At 44.2% G+C, this 18,225-nt stretch overlaps 1 protein-coding gene across 3 annotated transcripts in view; it reads left to right on the top strand.

Moving 5' to 3' along the window:
• LOC126166427 (exocyst complex component 6B) overlaps positions 1-18,225 on the top strand; it is a 158,368-nt gene that overhangs the window by 26,333 nt on the left and 113,810 nt on the right. For all 3 annotated transcript variants that reach the window (XM_049920404.1, XM_049920401.1, XM_049920403.1), the window contains exon 3: positions 7,783-7,967. In XM_049920404.1, the coding sequence (XP_049776361.1) occupies positions 7,783-7,967 (185 nt within the window). The remainder of the gene's footprint in view (positions 1-7,782; positions 7,968-18,225) is intronic.

Below are 18,225 nucleotides of genomic sequence, written 5' to 3'. Positions count from 1 at the left end.
AATTTTTCTTTGTAGTCTCCATCACATTCTATGGCTGTACGCCAACATTGTGGAAGAACATGTATTCCCTGCTGGTAAAACGTCTTGTCCTGTAGGCACAGCCATATTTTCACTGCATGACTAACACTCTCATCATCTTCAAAGTGTGTTTCTCCTAGAGAATCTTTAAGTGCCCCAAAGAGATGGAAGTCCGAGGGCGCCAGGTCTGGACTGTAGGGTGGATGAGGCAATGACATCCAACCCAATGTGGCGATGTGTTCCCTGGTTCTCAGACTTTTGTGGGTGTGCATTATCATGTTGGAGCAAGATTTCCGCTGGATTCTTGTCCGACCAAACATGTCGGAAATGGTTCTTGAGTTTATTCAGAGTCTTCACGTATGCCTGTGAATTGATGGTTGACCCTCTTGGCATCACATCCACGAGAATGACGCCATCACAATCCCAGAAGATTGTCACCTTGACTTTTCCAGCAGAGGGGGTTGTCTTGAATTTCTTCTTTTGTGGTGAATGAGGATGATGCCACTCCATGCACTGCCTTTTTATTTGTGGTGCAAAGTGGTGCAACCAGCTTTTGTCCTGTGTAACAATCCATGACAGAAAGGCCTCTCCATTGGTTTCAAAATTCTCCAGCAATTCAGATGAAATGGCCGTTCTTTGAATCTTGTGGTCTGCTGTGAGCATTAATTGAACGAATCGTAAGCACCTCCTTGAATATCCGAGAGTCTCGTTCATTGAAGACCCACTTCCAATGCTGACAACTGTAGAGCCAATTGTTGAGTTGTGATGCACCAAACGGCACAAATAATGACATCCGCACGGTTCAGCATGTCTGGAGCAGTGGCTGTGACAGGTCGTCCCAAGCATGACTGATCTGTTTCTGCATTACCTGAGGCTATAACTTTCTTTACCCATCGCCCTCCTGTAATCCTATCAATTGCAGCATCGCCATATATTGCACGCAAACATTAATGGATGTTCGTCATCGTTTCTTTTTCTGCATACAAGAATTCAATAAAAGCACGCTGCTTGTAACGTGAGTCATACGTAGATGCCATTTTGATGCTGTACTACGGGTCTGCCAACTGTCAGAATGGTTTGAAACTTCACCAGCACCCAGAACAATCATCAAGTGTAAAGCACTAACAAGGACATTTGTCTGTGTATATTAATGGCTTTTTAAAAATTTGTGGGGCATTACTTATTGAAACAACCCTTGTACTTTTGACCCATTAAAGACAAATATGAGGGCCATCCAGAAAGTAAAGAATTTCTTGCCATACCAAGATATTCTTTAATAATAATTCAGAGACTGAATATACATGTTTTGGCACATACTTTGTCTATTTTTCCACATTGTCACCTTTGACATTAAGGCACTAGTTGTACTTGGCATATGCCCTCTTCGAACAATATGTTTGCATGGCAATTCGACCAGGTCATGACAGCATCCTCCAGCTCTTCATTATTTGTGAAGCATTTACCTGGAAGGAGCTCCTTCAGTTTTGGAAAGGGGAAAAAGTCTGATGGTGCCATGTTGGGAGTGTAGGGAGGTCACTTGAACACATCCCACCAGAATTTCTCATGCAGTAAGTCTTTCTCTGCCAGGCAGTATGCAGACTTGCCTTATTGTGCAACAGAACAATTCCATGTGAAAGATTGTCTCCTTGGTAGTTATGGATGGCGTGATGAAGACTTTCAAGGGTAGCACAATATGCATCACTATTGACTGTTGTGTTGCAGGCCATAAAATCGGCAAGTAGGACCACTTCACTTTCACAGAATACAGAAGCCATCAGCTTCTGATATGATACAATCTGTTTGAACTTGCATGGCTTCTGTAATGACTGAGAATGACGCCACTCCATATACTGCAGTGTATGTGGTGAACAATCAGGCTGAGTGGATTATTGAGAGATTAAAGGATTTTTCAAAAGTTTTGTTTCAGTTCATTTTTGTTCATGTGGCCCTGGTACTGCATCTTATGGGGGAACAGTGGTTAGGACTGGGCTGGTGCAGCACTGAATGTTTGTAGATATGCACCTACCCACTCTCGGTTCACGTGGCTAGCACTCCTGTAGTGGCTACCGCTGAGCAGGGGATGCTATTGCAAAGATACTGCTGTCAGAGGGACACATTGAGGTGCCCCTCTTCCAATCAGAGGTCTAAACATGGTACCAAGGGGTTGCAGTGCAGGCTGGTGAGTGTGCACCAGTACCAAGGGGTCACTGTCTTGTTTACCAGCTCTTCTCTCAACCAGACATTTTTCCTAGTTTCTCTTCTTGGGCGTCTTCCTCTCAGTCTGGCTGCAGCAGCATCCTGTTGAAGCAGATCACATCACCTTTGTATCACCTAGCAGTAAGATTTGGAGCCAATAAACTAGTAGTAACAGCAAGTTGCCTGGTTATGGATTTTTCTTGAGAATTTCCCTGACAGACCCAGATGTGCCTACATCCCACCTCATCCTAACTTAGCTGTACCTGCACGGTCACTTCATTGTGGAAATGTTAAGAAGAACCTATGATTCATCTGGTCAATGAATGTGTTGCCATCCTTTCGCAACACTTCAAGATCATTAATGCAGCTCCCGTTCTTCTTGTTTTCAGGTCATCCTTTGCATGTGTGGCACCCACCATGCACGGATTTTGTGGTACCCTAAGTGCACAATTGAATGGGACACTTTGTGACTTTGTTCACATGTCTCTAATTGTGAATCAGGGTTTCTCTCAAATGATGTGATCCACCTTCTGTTTCAGTGCATCTGTGATGATGATGGAGGGTTGCCCTGATCTCTCTTTGTTGTGATAAACTGTTCTCCCATTCTGAACCATTTCTCCCATTCTGAACCATTATGGCTTGGAAATTGGCTGCATTCATTACACTTTAGTCATAAATGGTAACAAGTCTGGTGAATGCCACAGGGCCTAACATTTGCCTCCTGCTGAAAATGAATAACATATCACATATCAAAGTTGATGGGATTCACCATCAGCACAGCCACAGTCACAACTATCTCTGCACTTACAACGTGATGAGGTCTAACTTACAACCACATGTGGCAGCTGATTGCGTCACACTGAACACCAGAAACCAGTATTGGACAGTATGCAGAAGTGTTCTTTGCACTTTGGATGACACTCATAACAGTCTATTTTCAAGCTGCTGTGGTACAGGCACCATTGTGCTGTGTCGACCCTGTTGGAGGGTGGGGGAGCAGGTTGTCAGATCAACTGTTCCAGTTTGCCTCACTCTGGTCATGTAGGTTCACTACCAGGGAGCAGGAGCAAATTCAGCAGTGCTCATATTGCAGCCAGAGTCACTCACTGATCTTGTGTAAAGTACAGTGGTGTTCCAAATCCAAGTCCAGTAGACAGGGTGAATGTTGAACCTAAAGTCCTTAGTAATGGTACAGTGTATAAACAGCTCACTGTGGCTTGGGAGCAGTGTGTTCTTGCTGGACAGCCATCTCAGATGGCAGTTCTTTGCCAGTAGGTTGTGCTAACAACCTGCCCATCAGCAGCTTCTGGAGATGATGATGTCATCTGCTGAATGAACTCTGGCTTCCATCATTTGGCTGGCAGTGTCTTGTGTCAGCAGTCACTAAGCGGGTCTGCGGCTGGTAGGGTTCTAGTTCGACCTTTGATGCAATTGGTGCCATATTGGGTACCATACAGCAAACAGTCACACTGAATTGTGTTGACTGAACTTGATCTCTATACCAGTGGGCGGTGACTGATTGATGATGCTTCTGCAGACCACACGGCAGTAGCCCACTGTACTGCAGCTGCTGACCTGATGATTTTTTATGGCTGACTGGGTGCTTTTTATATTTGCTGTGGCTCAGCATGTCTCACTAGTTACCCTGTCATATTGTGAAAGTGGTGTGTCAGATTTTGGTAATGAAGCAGGTTGCTGAATGGGTGGTAGTACTGCAACAAACTGAGGCCAGATGAGGTGGCATAATGTTGAAACAGCTGCATGCATTAATGTAGTTTGATTTTACTTTATAATGTGAAGCAAGGGAAGCGAGCTAGAAGTGTACATGTGTGTCTCACTGTACCTCACCATTCCTTAAGAAGTCCGCCGCTCGTGGTCTCGCGGTAGCGTTCTCGCTTCCCGAGCACGGGGTCCCGGGTTCGATTCCCGGCGGGGTCAGGGATTTTCACCTGCCTCGAGATGACTGGGTGTTTGTGTTGTCCTCATCATTTCATCATCATCCAGGAAAGTGGCGCAATTGGACTGAGCAGAGATTGGGTAATTGTACGGGCGCTGATAACCACGCTGTTGAGCGCCCCACAAACCAAACATCATCATCATCATTCCTTAAGAAAACGTATGTGGATTCAGCAGAATTTGACCTACACTGTAAATTTACAAAACAGTATCTTTGAAATTGAAAACCTTGATTAGTTAGTATACCGTGTCCTGTTGAACCAACACAACTACAGTTAAATACAGTATGATACAAGTTATGAGGTGTGTGTAATGGGAGTTTTTGTTTTTCGTAAAGAATCTTTATTTATTCATCAACATCAATTTTGTCTCCTTCAAAGCAATCCCTCCTCAGAAATAAAGCACTTGTGCCAGCGCCTTTTCCAATCTGGGAAGCATTTCAGGGACTTACTTTTCATTATAGTGTTCATCTCCTTCACCAATTCTGTTTTTGTCTCATCAGTGCTGCCAAAATTACATTTTTCGTGGTTCTCTTCAGCTTCAGGAATATAAAAAAGTCACAGGGCACCATATCTAGCAAGTATGGTGTCTGAGGCAACATAATGGTTTTGTTTTTTGCCAAACAATCATGAAGGAGCAGTGAGGTGTAAGTGGGAGTATTATTGTGATGCAATTTTCACAAGTGGTTTTGCCATAGTTGTGGTCATTTTCTTCGTATTGTTTCAAGCAAACTGTGCATAACTTGCAGGTAGTGTTCCTTATTGACTGTTGAGCATAAGGTAGGAACTCATGATGTACTATCCCATTGTAATCAAAGGAAACAGCGAGAAGAACCTTCACATGTATTCAAACTTGTCAAATTTGTTTCAGTCATGACTCTTCAGGCATTTTCCATTGAGACTATTGGGCCTTGATTTTGATGTCATGCCAGTATACTCTCGTTTCATCACCTGTTATAACCTTCTCTGTAAGCTCTGTATAATTGTTGACTTCATACAGTAATTGCTGACTGAGGTCTACGTGATATCATTTGTGGCCAAAATTTAACTATTTCAGGACAAACTTTGCTACTACATGTTCCATGCCCAAAACATAGGAAAAATTGGTTGGCTTAAGCCAAAGGATATTCCAGCATCATCATGATGGTGATATGGTAATTTTACAGAATTGTTTTTTTTGCTTCTGCCACTTTGTCATCAGTAACTGATGTCCTGGAGTGTCCATAGCGGTCATTGTCTTCAACATCTTCTTGACCCTGTTTCAAATGTTATACCAGTCATAAACCCTTTTCTTACTCATAGTAGATTTGTCAAAAGCCACAGTCAACATTTTGAATGTGTTGCTGGGCTTTATTCCCTTTATGAAGCAAAATTTAATACAAAATCTTTGATCGATCTTTTGAAAAAGTTAAAGTTCAGTAAGCATGTGAAAACACGTATAACCATTTTGACTGCCAACAATAAACTACATAATCCAAAATGCAAACATACATCAGGAACATATGTACTGAAAAGATAAAAATTTTTGAAAGATGGATGTGTAAAGTCTGAAAAATTAAAAAATTCCCATTACTTTTTGATCATATGTCATATATAGATATCTGTATATGCATTTCAGACACAGTGCTAATTACAATGAAATGAACACCCTTAGCTGCTTACAGGCATTGACATACGTCAACGGGGAAAGATGAAAATGTGTGCCCCGACCGGGACCCGAACCTGGGATCTTCTGCTTACATGGCAGACGCTCTATATATCTGAGCCACTGAGGACACAGAGGATAGCGGGACTGCAGGGATTTATCTCTGGCACACCTCCCGCGAAACCCACATTCTCAACGTATTGTCCCGCACTACATTCGTAGTGCCCCCCGCCCATTATACTCATTACTTGTGGCGCGTTGCCGATTCCCTCAAGAGTTCGGGCACTGTTTGTGCATTCGCACAGAAGAAGAAGATGGCCAAGTGGCCGGTGAGCCTTAACTATATGTATACTAAGATGGATATATATACTAAGATGGTATACCATCGGTGACCAAGCAGCTCATTAGAATGAAAGTACAATGAAATGAACACCCTTGGCTGCTTACAGTATATATACAGTGCTAATTGTCGTTTTGGGCCAAGGGGTCTCCCTTAATTATTTTTGCTTAGCTTTTCAGTGTGTAACTGATTTTAGGAAAACCTATGCTAAAGTAGAATAAATGGTAATTTATATAAAAGTGTACATCATAGAGATAATATTTGAACCTTACTTATAGCGAATCTCATAGCTTCTCTTCGACAACGTGATTATATATAAGAAAAAGAATATATGCGAGAGAAACAATTTGTCTAATGGTTTTAAATGTGTGTGTGTGTGTGTGTGTGTGTGTGTGTGTGTGTGTGTGTGTGTGTAAATGTTTATTAAAACATTGTGTAAAAATTCAAAGTAAATCAGTCAAGAATATTTAGAGATATTTGGTAACAACATTTTTCCTCTCTCTCTCTCTCTCTCTCTCTCTCTCTCTCTCTATATATATATATATATATATATATATATATATATAGAAGGAAACATTCCACAAAGGAAAAATATACTTAAAAACAAAGATGATGTGACTTACCAAATGAAAGTGCTGGCAGGTCGACAGACACACAAACGAACACAAACATACACACATACACGTATATGTGTGGATGGATATGTGTGTGTGTGCGAGTGTATACCCGTCCTTTTTTCCCCCTAAGGTAAGTCTTTCCACTCCCGGGACTGGAATGACTCCTTACCCTCTCCCTTAAAACCCACATCCTTTCGTCTTTCCCTCTCCTTCCCTCTTTCCTGATGAGGCAACAGTTTGTTGCGAAAGCTTGAATTTTGTGTGTATGTTTGTGTTCGTTTGTGTGTCTGTCGACCTGCCAGCACTTTCATTTGGTAAGTCACATCATCTTTGTTTTTAAGTATATATATATATATATATATATATATATATATATATATATATATATATATATATATATATATATATATATATATATATACAAGGATGATGTGACTTACCAAATGAAAGTGCTGGCAGGTCGACAGACACGCAAACGAACACAAACATACACACAAAATTCAAGCTTTTGCAACAAAGATAACTCTTTGTCTGGTCTTTAAATATGTCTGCTTGTGTCTGTATATGTGTGGATGGATATGTGTGTGTGTGTGCGAGTGTATACCCGTCCTTTTTTTCCCCCTAAGGTAAGTCTTTCCGCTCCCGGGACTGGAATGACTCCTTACCCTCTCCCTTAAAACCCACATCTTTTCGTCTTTCCCTCTCCTTCCCTCTTTCCTGATACACAAAGATAAATTTTGTTACAAAAGATGTTGTTTAACTTCCTTCATTTTGTAGATCTATCAAGTTCTAGATTGTTCTCCTCAGCAGAAATGAAACTGAAAGTGCTGGAACTTCTGGAAATTAATCCTAAATGTGCGGAGAACATTATTTTGCATTTTTTTACACATTTTTAAAATTTTGTTCTGTTTCAATAACTGAAAATCACAACTCAGAGAACTGAGCACTAAACTCTTTTATAGTTAATGCTTTTGTTGTCTATTTCTAATGTTTTTTCATTTATTCATTTAGAGTGAAGTTGAGCAATTGGACAAAGACCTCCAAGAATCAGCAAAGAATATAGTTGAGAAAGGAGAAGAACTAGTGAAAGCTAGGAAAGTTGAAAGTAACATTGCAGCAGCCATAGAAAATCTCTCTCTGTGCCTGCCTGTTTTAACTGCATATTCAGAACTCCAAAAGAAAATGAAGGAGAAGAGGTAAGTGCTTTAAAATAACATGTAAGAAGCAGTTTGTGAATGAAGACATTTTTAATTGAAATGGAAAGCTGATAATGGAGTGAATTTGTCACTGGTTTGCTGCTGGCTGTTAATTACTACACACCTATTTTTGTGCCTTTTGCTGTTTTCATCTTCCTGAAGTAAAATAGATATTCTAGATATTTCATGCAAGGATTACTTTTGTGTGTGTGTGTGTGTGTGTGTGTGTGTGTGTGTGTGTATTTTACTTCATGAAAAGGCCTTTTGGCTGAAGGCTCACATGTATAACAGTCTCCTGGTTGTGTCTGTCTCTGACTCAACATTTCCTCTGTATAGTAAGTAGCGATCTGTCCTTTTCATAATATGGTCAGAAGAAATCCATTTGGCTGAAAGCTAAAATGTATAGCAGTCCTTTTGTTATGTCTATCTGTGACTCAGTATGTCCTTTATACAGTGTTGATGATTGTCGATGAAGGTACGAGCCTACGGTCTAAGTTCCCAAATATGTGAGTTGGTCAAAGACTTCTTAATTAATAGAACCCAGTATGTGGTCCTTGATGGCGAGTATTCATCAAAGACAAGGATATCATCAGGAGTGCCCAAGGGAAGTGTGGTAGGACCACTTTTATTATCTTTATACATAGGTGCCCTGATGAATATGGTCAGCAGCAATTTATGGCTGTTGGCTGCTGATGCTTTGTTGTACAAGAAGGTGTCATGATTGAGTGACTTTAGGAATATACAAGATGACTTAGACAAAAGTTCTATTTGGTTTGATGAATGACAGCTTGCTGTAAATGTAGAAAAATCTAATTTAATGCTGATGACTAGGAAAAATAGCCCTGTAACATTTGAATACAACATTAGTATGGTACAGCTTGACAATCACTTTGATTAAATATCTATGTGTAACATTGCAAAGCAGTATGAAATGGAATGAGCACATCAGGTTGGTTGTAGGAAAGGTGAATACTCGATTTAATTTTATTTGGAGAATTTTCGGAAAGTGTAGTTTATCCATAAAGTAGACAGCATATAGAATCCTAGTGTGACCCATTCTTCGGTGCTGCTTGAGTGTATGGGATCCCCACCAGGTCAGATTAAAGCAAGACATCAAAGCATTTCAGAGACAGGCTGCTAGATTTGTTACTGATAGGTGCGATCAGCACACAAGTATTACGGAGATGCTTTGTGAACTCAAATGGGAATACTCTTTGTGCAATGCACTGTTGCGGAAATTTAGAAAACTGACATTTGAGGCCAACTGCAGAACAATTCAACTGTTGACAATGTACGTTTTGCATAAGGGCCATGAATCTTGTACGAAGGCTTTTAGACAATCATTTTTTGCTTGCTTTATTTGTGAGTGGAACAGGAGAGGAAATAACTAGTAGTGGTACAAGGTACCCTCTGCCGTGCACCATATGGTGGTTTGTGGAGTACGTATGTAGATATAGCAATCTATCTTTTTCATTATATTGTTGTTATTCCATCCTGGACTTTTCATTGTTCAATGATCTACACACATATAGATATTTAATTGAAGTAAGCAAAATTGTCCACAACTCAAAGGTTGGTTTCAACACTACAGTGCTTTACTAGCCGTGGTTGTGTTACTGGTGGTATGCCATTCCCATCCTTCAACCTTTGAACCGACTTAGCCAGTCAGTATGATGGGACTCCAAATTAAGGTGCAATTTTGCACTTTGCACAGTAACAAATCGATGTCAGAAGTGAAAGAAGAGATGAGTGACACAAAATTCATGGGATCTCATCCTGGGATCAAACCCTGGACATTTTGACTTGTAATTTGGTAAATACCAACTGTACCATACAGATATTTAATTAATAGAAGTTGTATGATAACTTCCAAACCAGTGAAGTATGGAGAACTATTCACTAAAGAAGCCATTTTAATTGATGAAACAACAGAAATATTATTGAAATATCTGTAATTAATGTTTTTTTTCTTTGTTCCATTGTCAAAGAAAGAGCATTGGCCGTATGGTATTGGTAATAAAAGTATATACTTCCAAATTATGCATTAACAACATTGAATGTACTATAGTAACAAGTGGCTTCCATTGTAGAATAAGAAAGGGAAGGAAATTTTGTAATCATTAATTAGATTGAAAACACAGTTCACTCTTTGGAGTGAACACTGCTCCTCTGAGTAATTTTTAAGCCCATAAGTGTAAATGATTAATAGAATACTCCATTCATGGCCTTTTTATATTCCTTAAAAAATGGCAAAACTGTCACATTAGTGATACAAAACATTTAAGTCTCAAGTGATGTATCGAACACAGCGTGAAGCTAAAAATAGCAGTGACTTACCACAAGAACAAATCTTGACCAGATTTGACAGTCTCCTCCATGTACTAGTATCCTACAAAAAAGAGCCTTCTTAGTCTTCATATTATCTTGATTTTCATCCACTTCCTGCATTTTTCATCTGTGCTGCCAGACTGAACTTGTTTCTATGCAATTTTGCCATCAGTTTGCACAATAGTAGGACTGTTGTGATTATTGAGGCTGTCAAAGTTACTATTTATTGATTTGTTTATTTTGAGTTCCTTAGCTCCTTATGTGAATGTGTCACTGAAGGTAGAAAGAGTCTATTTTTACAAATTATTGTTTAGTACACAAGTATGACTGCAGTCGTGTGTGTGTGTGCAAGTTGCATTTGTGTGTGTTTGTGTGTGTGTGTGTCTGTGTGTGTGTGTGAGTGTGTGTGTGTGTGTGTGTGTGTGTGTGTATTGTCAACAAAGACCTTAATCTGCGACTCAGCATCACCACTGCATGGTGAGTGACAACTCTCCTTCTCTAATATTGTTACATTCCTTCCTGGATATTCCATTGTTTGATTTAATGTATAATAGTTCAACATGTATGCTACCATATATTTCTTCACTGAGAAACATACAGAAATATGTATATTTGAGTTTAAGTTACATTGTACATAAACAAAGAATGACGAATCCAACATATTGACCTTATAAATAGGTTTAAGCACACTAAAGAGCTGAAATGTACTTTAAAAATTTCAAAGGTATTCATGCATTTACATGACATACTTTCTCCATAGGCGAAATACAATTGTTTAAATTTGCATACAGATATTTCACCTCATAGTTCACTTCTTAAAATTACAGACTACCTAATAACCTTCACATACACTGATCAGCCAGATCATTATGACCACTGACCTACTATTGATATAAACCCATCCAGGTGAAAGCAGTGCTAGCCAGACAAAACTGCAAGTGATATCAGTGAACATGCTGTCAGTGTATAGAATGGGGAAGGTGCACGATCTATCTGAGTTTGACGAGGATAGATTGTGAAGGCCCAGAGGCTCGGCATGAGCATTTCAGAAACTGCACCCTTGTCAGGTGTTCAAGGAGTGTTGTGGTGAATGTCTTCAGCATATAATGAAACCGAGCCCTGGGCAGACCACCCCTCAGTACTGATCTCGTTCATCATAGGGTGGTAAGACGGGATAGGCAGTGAACTGTAGCAGAACAAACATCAGACTTTAATGTTGGGCAGAGTACAACTGTATCTGAACACAAAGTGCACTGAACGCTCGTAATGGAGGACCTCCACAGCCAACAACCCATGCAAGTGCCAATGTTAACATCACAACTAAGACTGAAATGGGCATGTGACCATTGGCACTGTATATTGGCACAGTGGCAGAGCATTGCATGATGTGATGAATCTCGACACCTTTTTCATCATGCCAATGGAAGTGTGTGAATCCATTGTCTTCCTGAGGAACAGCTCCTAGACATTGTACTGCGAGATGGAGACAAGCTGGTGGTGGCTCCATTATGCTCTAGGGAACATTCCCATGGGCATCCATGGGTCCAGTAGCACTGGTTGTAATTTTTTGCTCTTTCATTCTCATTTAAATCTTTAAATTGTTTCTGCATGGAGCTGGTGCAAGGAACCGTGATGGTCAAAGGGTATTGTACACTGGTTGCGGACCTCCTACAACCCTTCATAACGATCATGTTTTCAACAAGATAATGCACCATGTCACAATGCCAGGAATATGATGGAGTGGTTGGCAGAAAACAGTGGTGAGTTTGTTTATGTGCTGGCTGCCCAACTTACCAGATCTAAACCTGATCGAACACATTTGGACGTGATTGAACATTGTGTCTGTACTTGTATGAAAACCACCAGCTCCAGACATCAACAAGGTGTGGTGGCAGTTGTACGTCATCACCTGCTGTGGAGGCTTGCCTGCTCTTTGGACATTACAGCTTGGAAGTGCCTTCTAGGTCAAGGATCAGACATGTGCAAGAAAGTAAACAATAAAACAACTGAAAAAAAACTCATTGTAATAATTGTCCCTTGTTCAATTCCTAATGTCAAAGCAAAACAAATGTATCAGTATTGTGAAAAGGAAAGATGCTACTTGCCATATAGTGGAGATGCTGAGTCATTGATAGGCACAACAAAAAGACTGTTGCAATATAAGCTTTTGGCCAACAAGGCCTTTGTTGAAAATAGATTATGTCCAAGCGCGCGCGCACACACACACACACACACACACACACACACACACACACACACACAAATGCAACTCACACATTCATGACTGCAGCTTCTGGCAGTTGCGGCCACACTGCGAGCAACAGCAGCAGTGTGTGATGGGACTGGCAACTGGGTGGGGTAAGAAGGAGGTTGCTTCGGGGAGGGAGAGGGATAGCAGGGTAGGGGACAGTGAAGTGCTGCTGAGGAGCGCTCAAGGACAAGGTGGAGAGAGGGTAGGGCAGCTAGGTGCAGTCGGAAGGTTAGATCGAGGGCAGGGAAGAGGTGGGAAAGGGGGGCAGTGTTAAAGGCGAGAACTAAAAAGACTGGGTGTGTTGGTGGAATGAGAACTTTGTAGTGCTGGAATGGGACTAGGGAAGGGGCTGGATGGGTCAGAAAAATGACTAAAGAAGGTTGAGGCCAGGAGGGTTACGGGAACATAGAATATATTGCAGGGAGAGTTCCCACCTGTGCAGTTCAGAAAAGCTGGTGTTGGTGGGAAGGATCCATATGGCACGGGCTGTGAAGCAGTCATTGAAATGAAGAATGTTGTGTTGGGCAGCATGCTCAGCAACAGGGTGATCCCCTTGTTTCTTGGCCACAGTTTGTCAGTAGCCATTCGTGCAGACAGACAGCTTGATGGTTGTCATGCCCACATAGAATGTAGCACAGTGGTTGCAGCTTAGCTTGTAGATTATGTGACTAATTACACATGTAGTCCTACCTCTGATAGGTGATGTTTGTGACCTAACTGGAGTAGATAGTGGCAGGAGGATTTATGAGACTGGTCTTGCATCTAGATCTATTACAGGGGTATGAGCCATGAGGTAAGGGGTTGGGAGCAGGGATTGTGTAGGGATGGACAAATAAATTACAAGGGCTCGTTGGATGGTGTAATATCACTGTGGGAGGGGTGGGAAGAATAGTGGATACTCCACTGTCCACCGAACCTACACTACATACTCATCCATATCTACACATCCCCCTGCAGGCCTGGGGGTTAGAATAGGCCTGAGGTATTCCTGCCTGCCTTAAGAGGCGACTAAAAGGAGTCTCACATCTTTTGGGCTTTATCTGATGGTCCCCTATATGGTTTGACCTTCATTTTTCAAATTTTTCCTGAAGAGCCAGCCAATTGGGAAAGGGCACCTTCCTTGGTGCATCGTGTCCATTGTGCATTGAGATCTTGAGCCCACTTTCTCGTTGTCACGCTCATCATCCATCTCTTGGGTGAGGACACCTTCCTGAGTGCGTTTTTCTCCACCCACTAGGCAGTGGCGTTTTCTGCGCCAACGATGACCATGGAATTCTTTGCATCTCATATCCAGCATGGTAGCCAGTCCATTGTGGTGGAGCCGACATGTACCCTGTTGGTTGTAGCCCCCTGCCAACACAGGGATCAATCTGCTGATGCCTGTGCCGCTAACTCCCCATGTATGCCAAGGAGTAGATGCCCGTCATCATGGGGCATCGGGACTCCCGGCAATGGCCATCCTGCCTGGTGGTCTTTCCTGTAGCTAGATGGCGCCCATGGGGAGGGCCCCTGGTCTGAGTAGGTGGCATCAGGGCAGATGACGCGCAATAAAGCGTACCATGTCATCACTTGCTGGTGGTCAAATGCCAGCAGTCTCTAAGCATTCAAAGTCTCAGTACAATGCAAGGAAGTATGATCCTAAATCGTTCCCCTCCCTGCCTATGCAATGGGAGGAATGCCAGGCTAAGGATAGCAGTGAACCTTACTCACCCTGGTACCTCATATGTACGAGATCTGATGGAGACTCCTTTCTCAATGAAGGCTCAGTTTTTTGTAGAGCATTTAGAGGACAAGTTTCAGGAGGTATTGGGCTTGTCCAAAATGCGGTCAGGGTCGGTCTTAATAAATACGGCATTCTCTGCTCAGTCATGGGCATTACTTGCTTGTGACAAGCTGGGGGTGTTTCCATCACCATCACATCCCATAAGGGCTTAAATATGGTCCAGGGTATTATATTTCACAGGGACCTTCTTTTGCAATCTGACCACGAGCTGCATGCCAACTTAGGGTGACGAGGAGCTCATTTCATCCGGCGCATCCATCGGGATCCGAGGGATGATCAAGTTGCCACCAGTGCATTCATCTTGGCCTTCAAGGGTGACACATTACCCGAGAAGGTCAAGGTGATGGTCTGTTGCTGTGATGTCAAACCATATATCCCTCCCCCAATGTGATGCTTTAAGTGCTGGAAGTTTGGCCATATGTCCTCCCACTGTACCTCCAACATCACATGTCAAGATTGTGGACATCCATCCCATCCCAATACTCCATGTGCCCCACTTCCCATCAGTGTCAACTGCGGAGAGCATCATTCACCTAGCCTTCCAGACTGCAGGATTTTACAGAAAGATGGGAAAATCATGGAATAAAAGATCCTGGACCGACTGACGTACACTGAGGCTTAAGAGGACATTTGAGCACCTACATCCTGTGGCTATGACCTTCTCTTATGCCGCCGCTATGAGAACTGTTGTAACCCCATCAGTTCTGTGAGATCCAGTTGGCTCTCAAAGCTGGAAGACTACATCTCCCCCCTTGATGGTGGGGGGAACTTCCCTCCCTGTTGCTCCCGCACCACGTACTTCGGGAACACTGTCCCCCCAACCATTGGGGACACCAGTCCCTACTTCTCAGACAGAGAAGCATAATCTTCTTTGGCTCCTCTCAGTCGGAAGGGGTCCCTTGGGTCACTCCCTTCCCAGGTTTCTGCTAGTGTGAAAGATGACACCCGCCAGTGGATGAAGTGCCATAAAGCAGCTGGTCATAGGGCTTCACAATCATCCTCAGCCCTGGAGATTGAAACAGTGAAGCCCTCCCAGCCAGAGAAACGCTAAGATCAGCGAGAGAAATCCAGAAACAAAACCCCCAAGACTAAGGGAGTCGGGGTGGCATCCACTCCACCGCTGCCTACGACCTCCGCGTCTGAGGTGAAGATTCTGGTATCCACTGAGGACCTAGATCTCACCAGACCCTCAGACACAATGGATGTAGCGTGTTCAGGAAATAAGTCAGTGGCAGCAGGTGACCCTGAGGTGTAAACTGCCTCATTGAGTGTTTCATGCCTCCCCAGTCTCATGATCACATCATCCTCCCCCCCCTGCGGGTTCGGGGGTTAGAATAGGCCCGCGGTATTCCTGCCTGTCGTAAGAGGCGACTAAAAGGAGTCTCACATGTTTTGGCCTTATGTGATGGTCCCCTCTCGGGTTTGACCTCCATCTTTCTAAATTATTCCGAAGAGCGAGCCAATTGGGGAAGGGCGCCTTACATGGTGCACTGTATCCGTCGTGCAATTAGACCTTTAGCCGTCTTTCTCGTCGTTGCAATGGTGTCCCGCTCGTTTTCGATCTCTTGGGCGATTACCACACTGCACTCTGCAGTGTTTCTTTTAACTGCGACGACGACCTTGGCCATTTTTGCACCTAAGATCCAGCACGGTAGCCAGTCCGTTGTGGTGGGGCCGCCATGTACCCTCTTGGTTGTAGCCCCCTGACAACACAGGGATCGCTCTACTGATGCCTGCGCCGTTAACTCCCCACGTATGCCAAGGAGTAGATGCCCATCGCCCCGGGGCATCGGGACTCCCGGCAATGGCCATCCTGCCAGGTGGCCTTTGCTGTGGCTGGGTGGCGCCCGTGGGGAGGGCCCTTGGTCGGAGTAGGTGGCATCAGGGCGGATGACCCGCAATGAAGCGTGGTACATCATCTCTCGCTGGTGGGCCACCACCAGCAGTCTCTAAGCGATCGAGGTCTAACCTCAACGGCAGGAAATACGATCCACGATCATTTCCCTCCCTGGCCACTCCATGGGAGGAACGTATGGCAAAAGAAGGCAGTGGAGACTATTCACCCCGGTTCCTTGTGTGTACGCGAGTTGATGGGGAATCGTTTATGTCAACCAAGCCCCAGTTTTTTGTGGAGCATTTAGAGGACAAGTTCGGGGAGGTGGAGGGCTTGTCCAAGATGCGCTCTGGTTCTGTGCTCATCAAAACGGCATCCTCTGCCCAGTCACGGAGGTTGCTCAATTGTGACAAGTTGGGGGATGTTTCAGTTAACATCACGCCGCATAAGAGTCTGAACATGGTCCAGGGTATTATATTCCACAGGGATCTTCTTCTGCAGTCCGACGATGAATTACGCGCCAACCTCGAACGACGAGGTGTTCACTTCGTCCGGCGCGTCCATCGGGGTCCGAGGGATAATCAGGTAGCCACCGGTGCCTTCATCTTGGCCTTTGAGGGTGATGTCTTACCCGAAAAGGTTAAGGTGATGGTTTACCGTTGTGATGTGAAGCCATATATCCCTCCTCCGATGCGGTGTTTTAAATGCTGGAAGTTCGGGCACATGTCATCTCGCTGTACTTCCAGCATCACGTGTCGGGATTGTGGACGTCCTTTGCATCCTGATACTCCATGTGCCCCGCCTCCTATCTGTGTTAACTGCGGAGAACACCATTCCCCCTGCTCGCCGGACTGTAGGATCTTCCAGAAAGAAAGGAAGATAATGGAATATAAGACCCTGGACCGCCTGTCCTACACCGAGGCAAGGCGGAAATTTGAGCGGCTACATCCTGTGCCAATGCCAACTAGTTATGCCGCTGCTGCAACACCAGTTCGATCTCAGTTCGGTCAGCATTCACCGGCCCCCTTGGTTGTGGGGGGCACTTCACTCCCTGTTGCTCCTGCTCCATCTACTTCAGGAGCAACACCACCCCAACCACCGGGGACATCTGTTCCCCCTTCACAGCCGGAGAAGTGTGAGCCTTCTTCGGCTCTTCTCGCTCGGAAGGGGTCCCTTGGGGCCCTCCCATCCCAGGCTTTGCCCAGTGCCAAAGCGGACACCCGCAAGGTTGTCAAACAGCCACCGGTCGCTGGTCGTAGGGCGTCACGGTCGTCTTCAGTCCCAGAGACTGACCCAGTGAGGCCCTCCCAGCCAGAACCACCTAAGGCTCAGCGCGCAAAGCTGTCGAAGAAAAAGGCTCCCAAGCATCCTGAAATTGCGGTGGCACCTGTCCCACCGCAACCTTCTCCCTCTGCGTCCGAAGATGAGGTGGAGATCCTGGCGTCCGCTGAGGACATGGATCTCGCCAGTCCCTCGGATGCAATAGATAGCTGTTGTCCAGGTGGTGACTCCGTAGCAGCAGGGGCCCCGGAGGCGTAATCTGCCTCCCCAGTCCCTTCACGCCTTTCCCATCCATGGCTAATACCATCCTCCAGTGGAACTGCAGCGGTTTCTTCCACCATCTAGCTGAGCTCCGCCAACTTCTCAGCCGTCATCCTTTCCTTTGCATTGCTCTGCAGGAAACTTGGTTTCCAGCAATGCGAACCCCCGCCCTCCGTGGCTATCGGGGTTATTTTAAGAACCGAGCAGCTTATGAAAGGGTGTCTGGTGGCGTCTGCATCTATGTCCTTAACTCTCTTCACAGCGAGTTTGTACCTCTACAAACAGCTTTAGAGGCTGTCGCTGTTCGGGTGTGGACGCCACAGGCTATCACCGTCTGCAGTATTTACCTTCCACCTGATGGTGTTGTCGCCCAGCATGTCCTGGCTGCTCTGATAGCCGAACTGCCGCCACCTTTTTTGCTGCTGGGTGATTTCAATGCCCACAACCCTCTATGGGGTGGGACTGTCTCCGATGTTCGCGGTCGGGCCGTGGAGCATGTGTTGGCTCAGCTCGACCTTAG

This window comes from Schistocerca cancellata, chromosome 1 (assembly GCF_023864275.1).
Source record: "Schistocerca cancellata isolate TAMUIC-IGC-003103 chromosome 1, iqSchCanc2.1, whole genome shotgun sequence".
Classification (NCBI taxonomy): Eukaryota; Metazoa; Arthropoda; class Insecta; order Orthoptera; family Acrididae; genus Schistocerca; species Schistocerca cancellata.
The sequence above is the reverse complement of the archived record's forward strand: the minus strand, read 5'-3'. Positions and strand labels throughout refer to the sequence as shown.